Below are 15,316 nucleotides of genomic sequence, written 5' to 3'. Positions count from 1 at the left end.
ACACTAATACTAGAAATCCTGTCTCCCTTCCCCTCCTTCCTCAGCCTATCACCTCAAAATAAAAACCAACAGTAGTTGTAGGATGGAAGCAGCTGAAATCCCCAAGGTCTGATGTTTGCATAGTGATATTTAATCAACCATGCTTAGCTCACAAGGACTCAATTTAAAAAATTATCAAATAAATGAATAACTACAGATTTTTAAAATGTCATTCAGAAAAGTATTAGAGGAAATACTACCCCCACCAAACACAAGTTCACAACAAACAGTTTTAGAGAACTTATAAACTGTCTGACGTTGCAGCCAAAATCCAAATGAAACCATAAATAAAAGACAGAGTTACTAACAGTGGAGAGACATCCACTTACAAATATAGGCAGAAACAAAGTTGCAGAACTAAGGATTTATAATTCTCAGAGTCTTGCTGGCCTGGGTTTAGGGAAGCTCTTTTCAGGGGTTTCTAACTTCTAGGCTTATAACTGGGAAGCTGAGGTACAGCTTCCCAAATAGAGACTTGCTCTTGCCTTTCTAGTAATGAATGAACAGTTACAGTCCTTGGTTACAATTAGTTTTTGCTTCTGGAGCATTTCCCAGGGGTGATATGCCAATGCTTCCAGGAGGAGGTTGTGAGGCAGATCTGGAAGGCTGGGGCTCTGCTGAACCAACTGTGCTCTTGTGGGATGCGGCTGTGAACACAGTATGTGCTAAAATGTAAATAACACAGCCCAAAGCAACAAATGCCATTAAAAAAAAATTAGAAGATTATTCTGAGCAGTTATAAGCATACAAATACATAGATGCGTTTATATTTGTTACCCCAAAACCTCCAATCATGTGAACAATGAGTCAGGCGTTATTAAAATCATAGGAAAGACCATTAGCTCAGTGTTTTCCTACCGTGAGTGACCAGCACCAAGTCCTGCATCCGAAACTGGAAACCCTGGAATTCACACGGCCAATTATGCAATACTAGACCACTGGGAAGCATTTCGGGCTGGCTCAGCCGGTGATCTGCTTTTACCCTGCAGCATCAAGATTGATAGACCTTATAATTTTATCCTGGTTAGTGCAGATGCTGTTCTTACATAAGTTGAAAAAAAAAAACAAAAAAACCAAACAAACAATGCTCTTTTTCTCGAAAGAAAAACAAACTAAGCCCTTCCCAAGAGGTTTGCCTTGATGAAACCTCATGGTGGTGAGATCAGTACCTTGATCGCTGGCTAAGAAAAAAAAATCCCTTTCATGATTTCTGAATTTTCTGTAGCTTAATTTCATTGAAGGCTGAGCGTGCTTGTTTATGAGAAGGAGGGAAAAGGAACAGCAATTTGTCCCCCTCTAAAGCACTCTTTTTATGAGGCTTCTTTGGGTATGAGGGGGATGGGAAAGAGACTCCTTCTTAGAAGGTACAGAATATCAATTCAGGAGCCGCTAGTTTCTCTTATGCTAATGACGAGGTATAATTTTAAAACATCACATTCATATGCATATATGGTGCATACATACATAATTAGTATATTTACAAAGCACCTTGCAGAACCTTAGAACTCCTAGTTCCATTAACCCTTAGAGGGAAAACGAGTTCATATCAATCAAGCACAATGGAATGTACTCCCTTTCAATTATATTCACCCATCATACATACCTACGAAAGAGACCTCCAAGAAAGTAAAATACATTTTTTTTTTCTGAAGCCCTGCCACAGTCTGTTACGTACTTATCTGCTTTTCAGCTCTAATTACAAAATAAGCACTAGCTACTACATGGAATGACTACACTAGCCAAAAAGATTTTTATAATCTGAGAGAAATGCTCCCATATTGACTCTGCTAAGAGAAACAACTCCCCTTTCCTTGATTATAAAGAAGGAAGACAGATGGCTTCTTGTTTAAGACTGTAATTTTACTTTCAGCCTCCTCCCTCAGTTAAAAACAAGATGTACTTTGAGGCTTTGAGGGAAAATCTCAAGGGAAGGTTTTTTATTCCTGGCTGCATTGAATAATTCAACAAACATTTGAGAGAGCTGAGGGAAATACAAAGGAGAAAATCCTTTCCCTTGTTCTCAGGGAGTTTACAATCTAATTGTGAAGTTTATCATCAGAATTGGGACTAGAGCCCCTAAAGTTTTATGTTTTTCACTTCTGCATAGTGGCCTGATGGTTACTGGTAACACACCGAGGATTTACTAGCCAGTGGAATGGTGCACCTTCCCATCAAACTGAAAGAGAACATAGGTAGGATGCAGAGGAAGTATTGATGATCCCAGGCAGTACTCTGTAGAGTGCGGCTTATCCACCAGCCAGCTTTCTTACCCAATCTTGACTACAACGCTTCAGGGTCATCCTATCATTAACATTTCACAGAAGACAAGAAAGAGGTTTAGAAAGGTGATTCATCCACTGTCACAGACCTAGGAAATGGTCCTGGAATACACCAACCAGGAATTCTACGGCCTTTTCTTTAGCTGTCTCCAGCTTTCTATTTTGACTTTCCTTTGCTTTCAATGCACATAAGGTCAACTTACTTCTGTGCCCTTTTTTTCCCCCTTAGACTGGGAGTAATCTCTAAAATTTGCTGTCTCTCATTTAGTCATGCCTTCCAGAATCTCACTCCTTTGCACCTTTGCAAATAAACTTTTACTTTCCTTTTGATTCTGTTTTTGAGACATTCTTTGACAGGATGAAATGAAACATGTAAAAGTTTTATAATAGTGTCTGACACCTGGTTCTCTTAATATGAATCCTGATCTTTAAGTTTTATTCCTGCCACCTTTTCACTTGCTTTGTTTCAGCAAGTAAACACTTGCTTCTTTTCCCCTCCCCCTTTTTAAATTAAACTCTCCACCAAACATGGGGCTTGAACTTCAGACCAGGAGCCCAAGAGTTTCATGCTCTACGACTGAGCCAGCCAGGCATCCTTATTTCTGTGGCCTTTGAGCTATTCTCATGGGACACTATTTCCCAAGGACTCTCCGGCTGTATACTGCTTGAAAGTAGTGAAGCCTATTCTAACTTGTTGCTCCACACAGTGTATTAATGTAGCAACTTGTAGGAGAATAGAAGCTGTCTTTTTTGTTCACCTCTTTATTCACAGTGCCTACAAATTACTGGAACTTAGTATGTCCTCAGTAAATATTTTTGATATGAACGACTTAATATTCGCTTATTGTTTTTTGTAGACAATCCTGTATAAGAAAGTTTAGTTCAGATCCAACAGGGCTCTGTATTGAGAGACCTGGCGAACTTACCTTTCCCCTATATACGGCTCTTTATAAAAATTTCGACCTTGGGTGCCTTTTATTAGGCTGTCTCCTTCAAAGGCTCAGTTTCATCAGCAAAATGGGGCCAGTAGCAACAGATGCTTGTCTCTGCCCGTTTTCTATCACCCACTCCATCACCAGGGAAGATTTATTGTGTACACTTTCCTCTGGATAAAAAGCAACCGTAGAAGCACTAAGATGCCATTAGGGTCTTCGGGTTGCGCGTCCAGCGGGGAAAGCGAGCAACCCCGCATGCCTCGCCAGTACCTCTCGGGTCCGGAAGCAATGCGGCCACATTACGGCTGCGAGCCTGCTCAGCCCCCCGGAGCCTCAACCCCACGCGACCTCTCGCTCCGAGGCAGCGCTGTGCCTCGGTGCCACCGCTAAATAGGCTCGGCACTGCGCAGGCTCCGACGCGCGCCGAAGGACCCGGCCTCGTTTTGGCCGTCGCCGCCCGGCCGTCGGCGCCGCGCTGCACTGGGGGCGGGGAGTCTGATGGGAGACGCGCGCGGCGCTGAGGAGGCGGCGGCCCGGGAGAGGGAGCGGGAGAGGGACTGGGCGCGGGAGGCGGGAGGCGGGGGACAGGGGGAGGCGCCGCCGCCGCCGCCGCCCGCCCCTTTCCGCTGGGGAGCAGCTGCAGCAGCAGGAGCGGAGCAGGAGCCGCGCAGCCGCCGCCGCCGGGGGATGTGGCCGGCGCCCGCCCCGAGCCGCGCCGCCTCCTGAGTACCCGCCGCCACCCAAGCCGCCGCCGCCGCCGCCGCTAAGCCGTGCGGGGCCAGGCCGCGCCCTCCCCGGGCGCCCGCCGGCTCGCATGCCGAGGGGCTCCGGGGCGTAGCTGCGCGCCGGGCGCCGCCTCCGGGCTCCTCCGGCCCCGCCATGGGCTGCTGCAGCTCCGCCTCCTCCGCCGCGCAGGTGAGGGGCTCCCGCCTCCCGGCCGCCCGCCCGGATACCTCCCCCGCGCCGCGCCGCTGGCGCCCGCTGCCTCCCGCTGCGGGAGAGCCACCCTTCAGCCCACCGTGCACTCCGGAGACCCCCACCCCCGCCTCTCCCTCGCGCCTGTCCCGCAGGTGCCCCCGCGCTGGCTCCGCGGCTGCCAACTCGCAGCCACCTCTGCGCGGCCCCCAGTACGCCCCCAGCTCTCGCTGGCCCCTTTCCGACTTGGCCTCTTCCCAGTCGCACCTGAGCGGCCCGTCCCGCCCGCCTGCAGGTAGAAGCCACACAGGCGCCTCCTCTCTGCTCTGCCCCAGGTGGCACCCCGTTGCCTCGTCTTCTGGGCCTTGCGCCTCTCTTCCCATCTCCTTGGAGTCTCCCCTTGCCCATCCGCCGGCTGTTTTCTCTGCTCCCAGGCGGAGCACCCTCAGCCGGGGCTCTTCACCCCGTTTCCACCTTATTCCAGTTTCTGCTCCATTAGACATTCTGCTGCCCCTTTCTCTTGCCCGCCGCCCCCGACACCAGGTTGGAAGTGTTTAAGCGGATTCCGGAGCCCTTACACGGCCCACGTCGCAGATCCCACCCGCTCGCCAGGCACCCCATCCCCCCTTTGTGCCTTGACCCTGGGCACCGCGGCCTCTTCGCACACCGAGGCCCCTGCGGGAGCGCTGGCACTAGGCTGGGAAGGAGATTGGGCACCTTGTGGGTGACGGGAGCGTTACGGAAACTCCCTCTTTGTTGCCAGTGTAACAGGAGGAAGAGGTGCCGAATTTAGTTTTTCTGTGGGCACTGGCTGAATGTTGTCGCTGAGGGCTGAGATGCAGAGATTTCTCCCAGCTTCTACCCTGCCCCCATCCAAATTTCGCTAACCTCCCTCTCCCTTGCCGATCCGAGCCCTTAACCTGGATGGAAATGTTTAGACAACTGTATGAGGATCAAATGTAATAGAACTTGACTGCTGGCCACTAATAACTGAGAGGACCTGTTTGTAAATTACCTAATTTAGTGAATTAGAGAGTGTATTTACAAATACGATAAAAAGCCATCAGGAATACTGCATCAAACTGTCTGGTGTTGGTGTATGAAAAATAGGCTCTGACAACGCCGGGGATGTAATCTCACAGTTTCATTAGCGCAGAATTTAGCTGTGGTCCTTGATTTGTTTGTTTTGGGGGAGACAAGAGGCTCTTGTTTTTTAGAAATAAAGGCTGGTTGGTTCTTGGTGAAGAAAAATGCTAGTTTGGGGGGGAAAAAATTCCTCCAGAGATCTAGCATCTGCGATAATGCCAGAAGTGTTTTGCTGCTGCTAAATGACTATATATAACTCAGTTTTAAATAACCTGCATACTTGTTCTGAAAATCTGAGATCTGTTAGAAAATGACTAGAATTGCAGATGAATGGAGGACATCTATATTTTATCAAGTATCCAACCTATTTGTCCAGTTCTTTTTTGGGGGGTGTTTGCTTACTGGGGTTTTTTTGTTTGTTTGTTTTTTGTTTTTTTGTTTGTCTGGGGTTTTTTTTTCTTCCCTTTCTGCCTACTGGGATCACAGTCAGGCTGATTGGTTTAGTTAGTTAAACCTTCCTAGCCAAGAAAATTCTATGTGGTGGGGATATGGAGGAGAGGTCGATAGACCAGGGTTTTCATATTAACAGTTAAAGGTGTGGGATTACACAATACCTTTCAACTGGTTAGGGAGTTTTGGGGGAGGGGGTTCTAGTTGAGTGCTCTTTATCTCCTATTTGCTTACATATTATTTTCACCAAAAAGGTGTTTTCATACGACCTTTCTTTTAAGAACTGGGTTACTTTACATCCTCCCTTGGTGGTGAGATCTCTTTAAGGCAGGAAATTATTGATAGTTTGTGGATGGCTTGCTCATTGTGGAAACAGTTAAATTTGGGAGGGGTGGATGCTGGACCAAAACTCTGGTTTAATCACAGGTCTTGCATTTGACTAGCTCCACGTCTTAATTTTCAGATTGCTGTCACATACATTTTCTTCGCTTTTCCCTCCTCTTGCAGTCACTGTTGCCTTCATGCCATGTTCTACAGACAAGATGCATGTCATGTACCCTGAGGGGTGCATTTTTTTTTTTTTCCTGTAGATTTCTATAACCAATCGGCAGCTGTCACATGCCTTTAAGTTCGGCTTTAGGGACTTGTAGTGTTTGGTGGAGCATCAGGGAGCAGGTTTTGTGCCAAAGAGCTGGTCTTCTTTTTTTGTTTGTTTGTTTTTAATTTGAGATTTTGGCATCATTATTTATTTGTGAAACGTTACCAGTCTGCTGGCATTTTAATGTCCCTTTCAGGAGTGTCTCCAGTTTTAGAATAGTATCATATTTCTCAATGTTGTGTTGAAAGAAAGTAGGGATGCAACTTCACGTTACTTTGAACCTCTCTTAGAGGCCTCAATTGTATTTTCAGGCAGGATGTGTTTCTTTTCATGCCTTCTTACTGGACTGTAAGCTTCTTGAGAATAGGAACTGCTTTTGTTTTCCCCATCTTTGTATCTATTGCAGTGCCTCACTATATCCTGCACAATTGTTCAGCAGTACTCAGTAAACAGAATGTATACATACACATTTCAGTATCTGGCTGGCAAGCAACATTGAATATGAGTCCAACCCTGACCCATGTGCTGTTTCACTTCCATGGACTGGTTGACTAATTCCATCAAGCCATCCTCTTTGAAGCTCAAAGTTGAACTGTTTAAGTTCAAATTGACCTGCCTTTTCCACATTCCTTCCTGTTCTGTCAGTGGTACCATCAGTTTGCAAAATTGAGCAGGAGTCTCCTCTTTTCCTGGTGTTCTGCTCAATGCCTATATTTTAGTTGGAGCAGTGGCTATAACGTCTTTAAAAAGCTTGTCTGAAAACTCTAATGATAACCTGCATAGCACATCAAAACAACGTGCTTCGGGGTACTCTGCAGTTCAGCTTAGCTTTTCTCAGTGGTATGTCAGCAATTTTAAAGCTCTGGCAGGTTTTATCAATGTAAATATAGTGCGTTTCCTTTTTGTAGTAGGGATTCACTTTTGAAATGTAATTTATTTTTCCTCCTAGTTTGTTGCTCTGCTGTAGACTTTCATAAAAGGATTTATGGTCTTCCCAACTGTTTCATCTCTTACAGTCTGTCCTGGTATTATTTTCATTTTCTTGGCAGTGTCTGGATATCGTAATTCGCCATCAAAATAATTATCCTGTTTTAGGATTTAGATCAAAGAAAAGTGTCACCTTCTATACTAGCTTGCATTTCATTGCCGAAGGAGCAAATTATTGACAAAATAATTTGTGTTGCATCAGTTATGTACATCTAAGAATCTTACGAATGTCTACAGAGTCAGGGCTCTTTCAGAACTCTTAATTATGATTTTTATTAGTGTCCACTACAGGTTATTTGCTAATATTAGTAACTGCTCAAAACAAGCCAACACATGATAGCCTTTGCCTAAAAATGTCTTTGAAGGGAACGTAAAAGTGAGATAGTCTTGAGTTACTTTTTACAGCACTAATCTTCCCTAAGACTCTTAAAATTTATTCCCAACTCTCCATAATTCGTTTGTTCTGTTATAACCTGACATAATTTCTATTCTTGTAATGTTAAACTTCAAAGTTCACGTGTAAATCTTCAGATTTATGACATGTTCTTTCCCATTGACAAACCAGTTTGAATGAAGCAGGCTTTCCAAAGATTACTTAACAAATTGCCGTAAGTCTTTGTCGTTAATGGCTAGATCATTATTCCTCACAGCAGTGCTTTGGAGGCCAGGAGATTCTGCAAGTGCTGTGAAGTTCGGTCCTTTGGTTCTAACCTTAGAAATTGTGCAAAGGATGGAAGAGAGTCTTTTTGGTTGAACAGACCACCCCTCGTCTGTCCAACTTCAGGAAAAATTGTACTTGTCTACTCTCTTGTCCCATGATCCTCAAATTGAGAGCTATAAATTTAACTATCTTTTTCTAGATCTTCTATCTCGTCTAGGGATTAATAAAAAACAGTCAGGTGGTGTACTAATACTGGTAAACTTTTGAGTATGTTAACTGTTCCTTAACAGATTTTTTCCTTTTTAAGATTTTATTTATTTATTTGACAGAGAGAGAGACATCACAACAAGTAGGCTGAGAAGCAGGCGGAGAGAAGGGGGAAGCAGGCTTCCTGCCGAGCAGAGAGCCTGGATGTGGCGCTCCATTCCAGGACCCTGAGATCATGACCTGAGCCAAAGGCAGAGGCTTAACCCACTGAGCCACCCAGGCGCCCCTCCTGAACAGATTTTTAATAATATTGTAGTCTCCGCCTGCTTTGGGGAATTTGAAGTCAGATGATAAAAATGGCACTTGAAGAGTGTAGTGGGATTTCCCAAAAGAAACTTAAGTTGTTCCATTAAACTATGTCCGGCAAAGTAGACTTTCTGGGATTAAAAAAAGTCATGGCATGAAGACAGTTTATTTTTCTTTTTCTGAATATTGTGCTGTTAATATAGAAGATCCTCAAAATATAGCAATAAAAGTTACTGTTACAATTGGAAAATAATGTAAAAATGGTAATGCTTTTTGTACAGCTATTTTCCACAGCGATTTTTGTGTTATAATTTCTATAGTAATTCTGAAGTTGACTCCACTTTCATTTTACAGCTGAGCTAATTGGGACGTGGAGGTTAGGAAACTTGGCTCAAGTCAGCTACCAAGTGACAGATCCAAACTTTAATCCCGGTCTTCTGGATCGCAGTCCTGTGTTTCTGTGTTCATATGCATGCTTCCCAAATCTTAAATTGCAGCTCACTCTATCTTTAGAAAAGGTCCACTCAATAAAATGTTGAATTAAGGAATTTTCAGCTTAAATTCGTGCCACCATTTTGAACTTATGTGGAACAACCTAGTATAATACAGCAAAACCAGTCTAGCTAGAATGTTCCCAGGCTTCACAAATGCTATCAAGTACCATTTGATGTTTTCATCCTATCATTTAGAAATGTTATTGGCTTGGGAGGGTAATTATTTATAAAAATGCATTCTTTATTACGCTTTATTATGTGTTTCTACATAACCCTCCATACCCTACCCCACCCCCAGAAGAAAGAAATATTTCCATGTTGTAACCTTGGCTCAGGTTTCTGGGACTTTAGGGGATATTAGAGGTAAACCAGTCTGACTATCTCACTTTTCTGTTGATCTAAACTAGAATTGAGAAGCTATGAAGTAGCCCAAGGTTAGAGGAATCCATTATGAGATAGCTAGGACTAGAAACTCTTGTCTCTTAATCTCCATCTTTCTGTGGTTAATTCTTAATGTTTTAAGTCCTCTTATCTTTGCTGAACTCAGAATTTGTACACACACACACACACACACACACACACACACACACACAGTGTCTTTTCAGAATCTCTGGCTCACTGAAGGGTACCAGTATCCTCGTGTGGAAACTGGAAACTGAGGCATACAGGAGCCTACCTTTTATTCCTCCACATCACATCACCACATAGTGCTGCTTTTACCTTCTAAATTCTATTGCCAACACCCCCGTCTAAGTCTCCCTCATCTCTGGCCAGAACCTTGCTTATGGATCTCCCTGTATTATTATTCATGCTCCCTTCAAATTTTTCTCTGTACTCATCTTAGTGATCTTTAGAAAATGCAAAGCTGGTTGTGTCCCTTCCCTGCTTGAAACCCTTTAATGGGGGTCACCTGGGTGGCTCAGTCGATTAAGCGTCTACCTTCAGCTCAGGGATCCAGCCCAACATCTGGCTTCTTGCTCAGCTCTGAGCCTGCTCTACCCCTCCCACTGCCTGCCGCTCCTCCTGCTTGTGCGCTCGCTCACTCTCTATCAAATAAATAAAGAAAGAAATCTTTAAAAAGAAAGAAAGAAAGAAAGAAAGAAAAAACCAGAAGCTTCTGATTGCTTTTAAGACAAAAACCAGAGTCTCTGACCTTAGCCAACAATACTCATTTGGGGCTGATCTCTTTCTAGTGTCACTGTTCTCTCATGCTCACTCTTCGTGCTCCCTACTAAGGAATCCAACCAGATTCCTTAGTAGATTGTATTTCTAAGGAGTTTTTCCACTTGCTGTTCGCTTGTCTGGATAACTCTTCGTTTTCTCTTTGGACTTTGGCTGGCTATTATTCATCCTTTAAGTTTTAGCCTTAAAGTTACTTCTTTGGAAAAGGCTTCCCTGATTTTTCAAACCAGGCCACGTCTCCTCAGTAAATTCTCATCGCCTGAAGAATTTTCCCTTTGAGTGCTTAAAGCAATAAACAAATAAAGTTGATATTGTCTAGACCGGGAGTTGTTGGCAAAACTATAATCCATGGGCCAAATCTGACCAGCTACCTGTTTTTATATGGCTTGCAAGCTAAGAATGCTAAAATCATGTGTGTATGTATTTTTTAATGGTTGAAAAAAAATCAAAAGATTATTGCATGATACATTCATTTCATACAGTTATATGAAATTTGTCCACAAAGTTTTATTGGGACATGATCCCACTCGTTTGTTTACATATTGTCTTTCAATACTTTCATGCTTCAATGGCAAGGTTGAGTAGTTATGACAGAGACTCTACAAATATAAATATTTACTCCGTGGCCTTTAAAGAAAATGTTTGCTGACCCCTGGTCTAGAATGAGCTGACACCTCTTTGTCATGGGACCATATCTGTTTTGTTCACTGCTGTTACTCTCTGTGCTAGGTTGGTAGCCAGTACATGATAGGTACTTGGGAAATATTTGGATAAATTAACAAAGTTCTCTTTCCTACCATGAATGGATGTGGATGAACTCTTACCTTAGCAATTCTGATGTTTTAAAATTCAATACAATTTTTAAAGGGATAAATATTTTCTTTTTTTTTTTTTTTTAAGATTTTATTTATTTATTCGGCAGAGAGAGATCACAAGTAGGCAGAGAGGCAGGCAGAGAGAGAGAGAAGGAAGCAGGCTCCCCTCTGAGCAGAGAGCCTGATGTAGGACTCGATCCCAGGACCCCGAGATCATGACCTGAGCCGAAGGCAGAGGCTTAAACCACTGAGCCACCCAGGCGCCCCAAGGGATAAATATTTTCAAAAAAGCTTTCTCTACATCATCCTCAACGGTGTTCTTAAACAGCCTGTATGTTCCAGGTATACATGTCATGTGTGAAGCAAGGGGACTTTGAGAGGTGTAAGTTCCCGGGTCAAGGTAGATGGGAAAAGACTGGTCCACCCCAATAAGGCCAGTTGGATTTACAGTGCTGGCGTTTTTATAGCAGGCACAAATGGGTGGGACTTTATGTGAGGTGTTATAAAGAAAAAGTGTTTGAACTGGTGAAAACTTCAGTCGTTAAAGAGGCATTGTTATTTCTACTGTGGGAATTTACTCTGGAAATGGTTAAAGTTTCTGGCACAGTAATATTTCTGCCCTTTTAGTACTTTTTGTTTTTACATTTATTTGGAATATAGCACAGCATGATGTTCCAATTTGGAATTTATGCATTGTGTCAAACTTAGTTCTCCTTTTAAAAGGTGATTTTTGAAAGAGATTTACATTTTTCAGTATTTTTTTAACATTTTATTTATTTATTTGAGAGAAAGGGACCCTTCCCCCACCCCCCACGAGCCTGGATGGGGAGGGGCAGAGGGAGATGGAAGAACAGAGCCCTGTGCAGGGCTGGATCCCAGGACTTTGGGATCATGACCTGAGCGGAAGGCAGACACTTAACCACTAAGCCACCCAAGCACCCCTTTTCAGTAGGTTTTAATATACTCGGTGGTAGGGCATCCTTAGTTTATTTTTTCCTGTGATACACTCCTTTAATAAAAAAAAAAAAAAAAGATTGCTATATTGTTGGGGGTGAGGGGCAGAGGGAGAGGGAAAATCTTTTTTTTTTTTTCTTTAAATATTTTATTACTTGAGAGAGAGCATGCATGAGTGTGCACATGAGCAGGGGGCGTGGAAGGGCAGAGGAAGAAGGACAAGCAGAGTCCCCAAGGAGCAGGGAGCCCTCCATGGGGCTCCTTTGCAGGACCCTCAGATCATGACCTGAGCCCAGACGAAGAATTTGATGCTTAACGGACTGTACCACCCAGGTGCCCCAGTAGATTCGTTTTTGATTTCATATCAGTTGTATAGTAGGATATACTTAAAAAAACATTTGGTTGATACATCACTGAATTTTAAGTAATTAATTTCTTTCTTTTTTTTTAGAGAGAGATTTATTTATTCATGAGAGACAGAGTGATAGAGAGGGAAAAGCAGGCTCCCCTTAGAGCAGGGGCCCCGACATGGGGCTTGATCCCAGGACCCTGGGATCATGACCTGAGCTGAACAGACACTTAACTGACTGAGCTATCCAGGCACCCCTGGAATTTATTTTTTGTGCGAAAATAATATTACTCTTTTTAGCTATTCTTTACATCATCTCACAGCCAACTATTTGGACATTTATTTAGACAGGAAACTCTTAAAAGCTATTTTTAGTCTAATTTTTTAAGGTTGTTAGATATACTGAAAATTGTTAAAAGAAATATTTGATTTCTGTGTACTTTTGTATAACATAAAATAAACATCAGAAAGACAGAAAAATTGGAAATGGTTACTTCAAGATGTTGAGGTAGCAGTGAAAAAAAAGTGTAAAAAGTGTTCTGGTTTTTTTGTAGCATTGTGATGATGATGATAATCTTATAAGATTTTGCATTATGAATCACTTAGGATGGTTCTCCTGTAAGAAATAAAGAAATCTAAACAGCTAAAACCTTAAAAAAAAAGTTAATCTCACATAAATTGAGAGGTAGGGTGGCTTCTAGGTTGGTTCGTTTAGCAGCTTGATGATGTCAGGAGGACATGATGTCAGGCTCTCTTTGCTTTTTAAAATTTCTTTTATTTTAAGGAAGATCGCTTCTCTTCCCTTATCTGCCCTCATGATCCCAAGATGCATGTGGCTCTTCCTACTTCCTCTGAACTAACAACCTCCAGTGGTTTCCCTTTAGTAGGAGTTAGGGAGGGCTGCATACTCATCCCTGAACAATTTCTAGCAGGCAGGAGACCAAGAACTCTGTAATTGGTTGGCTTAGACTAACCAGGATTTCCTGGAGTCAAGTGGAGGGTGGAGCAACACCAGAACAAAATTAGAACTCTGCCAGCAGTGCAGAGGGCGAGGGTGGAGATGGTGACGGGGTAGTCAGCCAGTAGTACCTGTTACACAGTCTTGTCGTTTTCTTCTGCCTGTAAAGTTGCACGTCTGCAGTGTTTCCCAACATTTTGCTTATAGCTCCATTATAAGACTTCACAGCTCATAACTGAAAGTCACATCATTATCCTTCCATTCTCCCAGGAATATTGCTATAGCCACCGCTGAAGCCCCTGTTTCTTCTACCCACGCCACTGCCTCTTTCCTGTTCTGGGGCCAGGATAGTTTCAGGATAAAAAAAAAAAAAAAGACCATTTAAGGTTGTAATAATGGTTAAGTAGTTAATTGATATTCCCACAGTCCGTGACCCTCAAGAGAATCTTGGGGGTTAGTATAACCTCTTCCCTCGGGCTCTCAATTTCCTTGTCTGCCTCTTCTGTGTGTTTTTATCTCTGCATAGTCATTACTTGTTTATTCTCTTTTTTCTAATGTTTTCTTTTTCCGTCCTTCTCATCCCTCCCCAGTGCACTTAAAGAGCCATAATACTGAGTAGAATGTGCTAGGATAGAGAAGGAAAAAAAAGAGAGTGCCTTTTTTTCTTTCCTGCCTGTTTAATTTCTTTCTTTCTTTTTTGTATAAAGAATAATAAGCCTGAAGATTCACATCATTATTTAGGGTATCTACAATATAAAGAGCTCTCATAAAAAATACATCTCTGCAACAAATAGCTAATTTACAGAAGAGGAAATAGTAAACTAATATAAAAATGTGTTCAATCTTGCTGATAATCAAATTAACTGAAAGCACAGAGATACTCTTTTACACCTGCAACTTTAGTAAAAGTTAACAGAATATTAATTGCTCATGTGATTTTGACTCAAGTGTACTTTATTGATTTGCTGAATAAATTGGAATGACTCTCTTGGGACATTGTTTGATGACATACATTGAGAGCCATAAAAAGCAGTTGACATCCCTTATTTAGTACTCCAAAAGTATAGTAAATGCCATATGCAAGAATCTTCCCATTTGGTGCTATTTATAATAGCAAAAGAGTTTATTATTAAATATAGTATTTTGGGTGTAAAATTTCTTTTTTATACTAAAAAAACTCTAGTGTATGTGTCTCATTTCCCATCCCCAGCTTAATGATCCTCCGTTAATGCATAACTGGCCTTCTACCTTCCTTATAAGAAATCCTTTCCCTATTGTTACCTTAAAGGGCCATTAGAATTCATAGAATTGATCACCATGTTATACTGACAAGATTATGGGCTGTAGGGTGCCTGGGTGGGTCAGTGGGTTAAGCCTCTGCCTTCAGCTCAGGTCATCATCTCAGGGTCCTGAGATGGAGCCCTACATCAGGCTCTCTGCTCAACACGGAGCCTGCTTCCACCAACCTCTCTGCTTCTCTGCCTACTTGTGATCATGGTCAGTCAAATAAATAAATCTCTTAAAAAGAAAAAAAAAAATTATGGGCTGCATAGCCAGACTGCATGGATTTGAATTTCAATTCTGTCACCAGCTGGGTTATTTGGACCAAAATCTGTAACATTTGGTGCCTTGCTTTCCCCAAATGTAAAATGAGAACAATAATAAAACCTGTCTCATATAGGCTCATAGCAAATTGCACAACCCATGAAAATATCTCTACCATTATGATATTAATGGAAACTAAATCTGTCAGATGTCTTTGTATCCATTAATCTCCCTGAAAAAAAAGTCCTGTTTGGGTTTTGGAAAAGGAACCCTGACTTCTAAAACTTTTAAATTGTGTCTGGAAGATGAGTGCTAAGGGTGAAAAAAACAGCAATGAGAGACTAAATTGGGTGCTTAGGAGTTCAGGGAATGGGGAAGCCAAGAAAGGTTGGACTAGATATTGAGTGGGCTACCTGAAAATGACCAAGAAAGGTTGGACTAGATGTTGAGAGGGCTACCTGAAAATGACCAAGAAAGGTTGGACTAGATGTTGAGTGGGCTACCTGAAAATGACCAAGAAAGGTTGGACTAGATGTTGAGTGGGCTACCTGAAAAT

At 42.6% G+C, this 15,316-nt stretch overlaps 1 protein-coding gene across 3 annotated transcripts in view; it reads left to right on the top strand.

Annotated features, from left to right (window-relative positions):
- The first annotated feature begins 4,036 nt into the window (after positions 1-4,036).
- SLC44A1 (solute carrier family 44 member 1) overlaps positions 4,037-15,316 on the top strand; it is a 202,368-nt gene continuing 191,088 nt past the window's right edge. For all 3 annotated transcript variants that reach the window (XM_059411153.1, XM_059411152.1, XM_059411151.1), the window contains exon 1: positions 4,037-4,168. In XM_059411153.1, the coding sequence (XP_059267136.1) occupies positions 4,133-4,168 (36 nt within the window). In that variant the 5' untranslated portion in view covers positions 4,037-4,132. The remainder of the gene's footprint in view (positions 4,169-15,316) is intronic.

This window comes from Mustela nigripes, chromosome 9, assembly GCF_022355385.1.
Source record: "Mustela nigripes isolate SB6536 chromosome 9, MUSNIG.SB6536, whole genome shotgun sequence".
NCBI lineage: Eukaryota > Metazoa > Chordata > Mammalia > Carnivora > Mustelidae > Mustela > Mustela nigripes.
The sequence above is the reverse complement of the archived record's forward strand: the minus strand, read 5'-3'. Positions and strand labels throughout refer to the sequence as shown.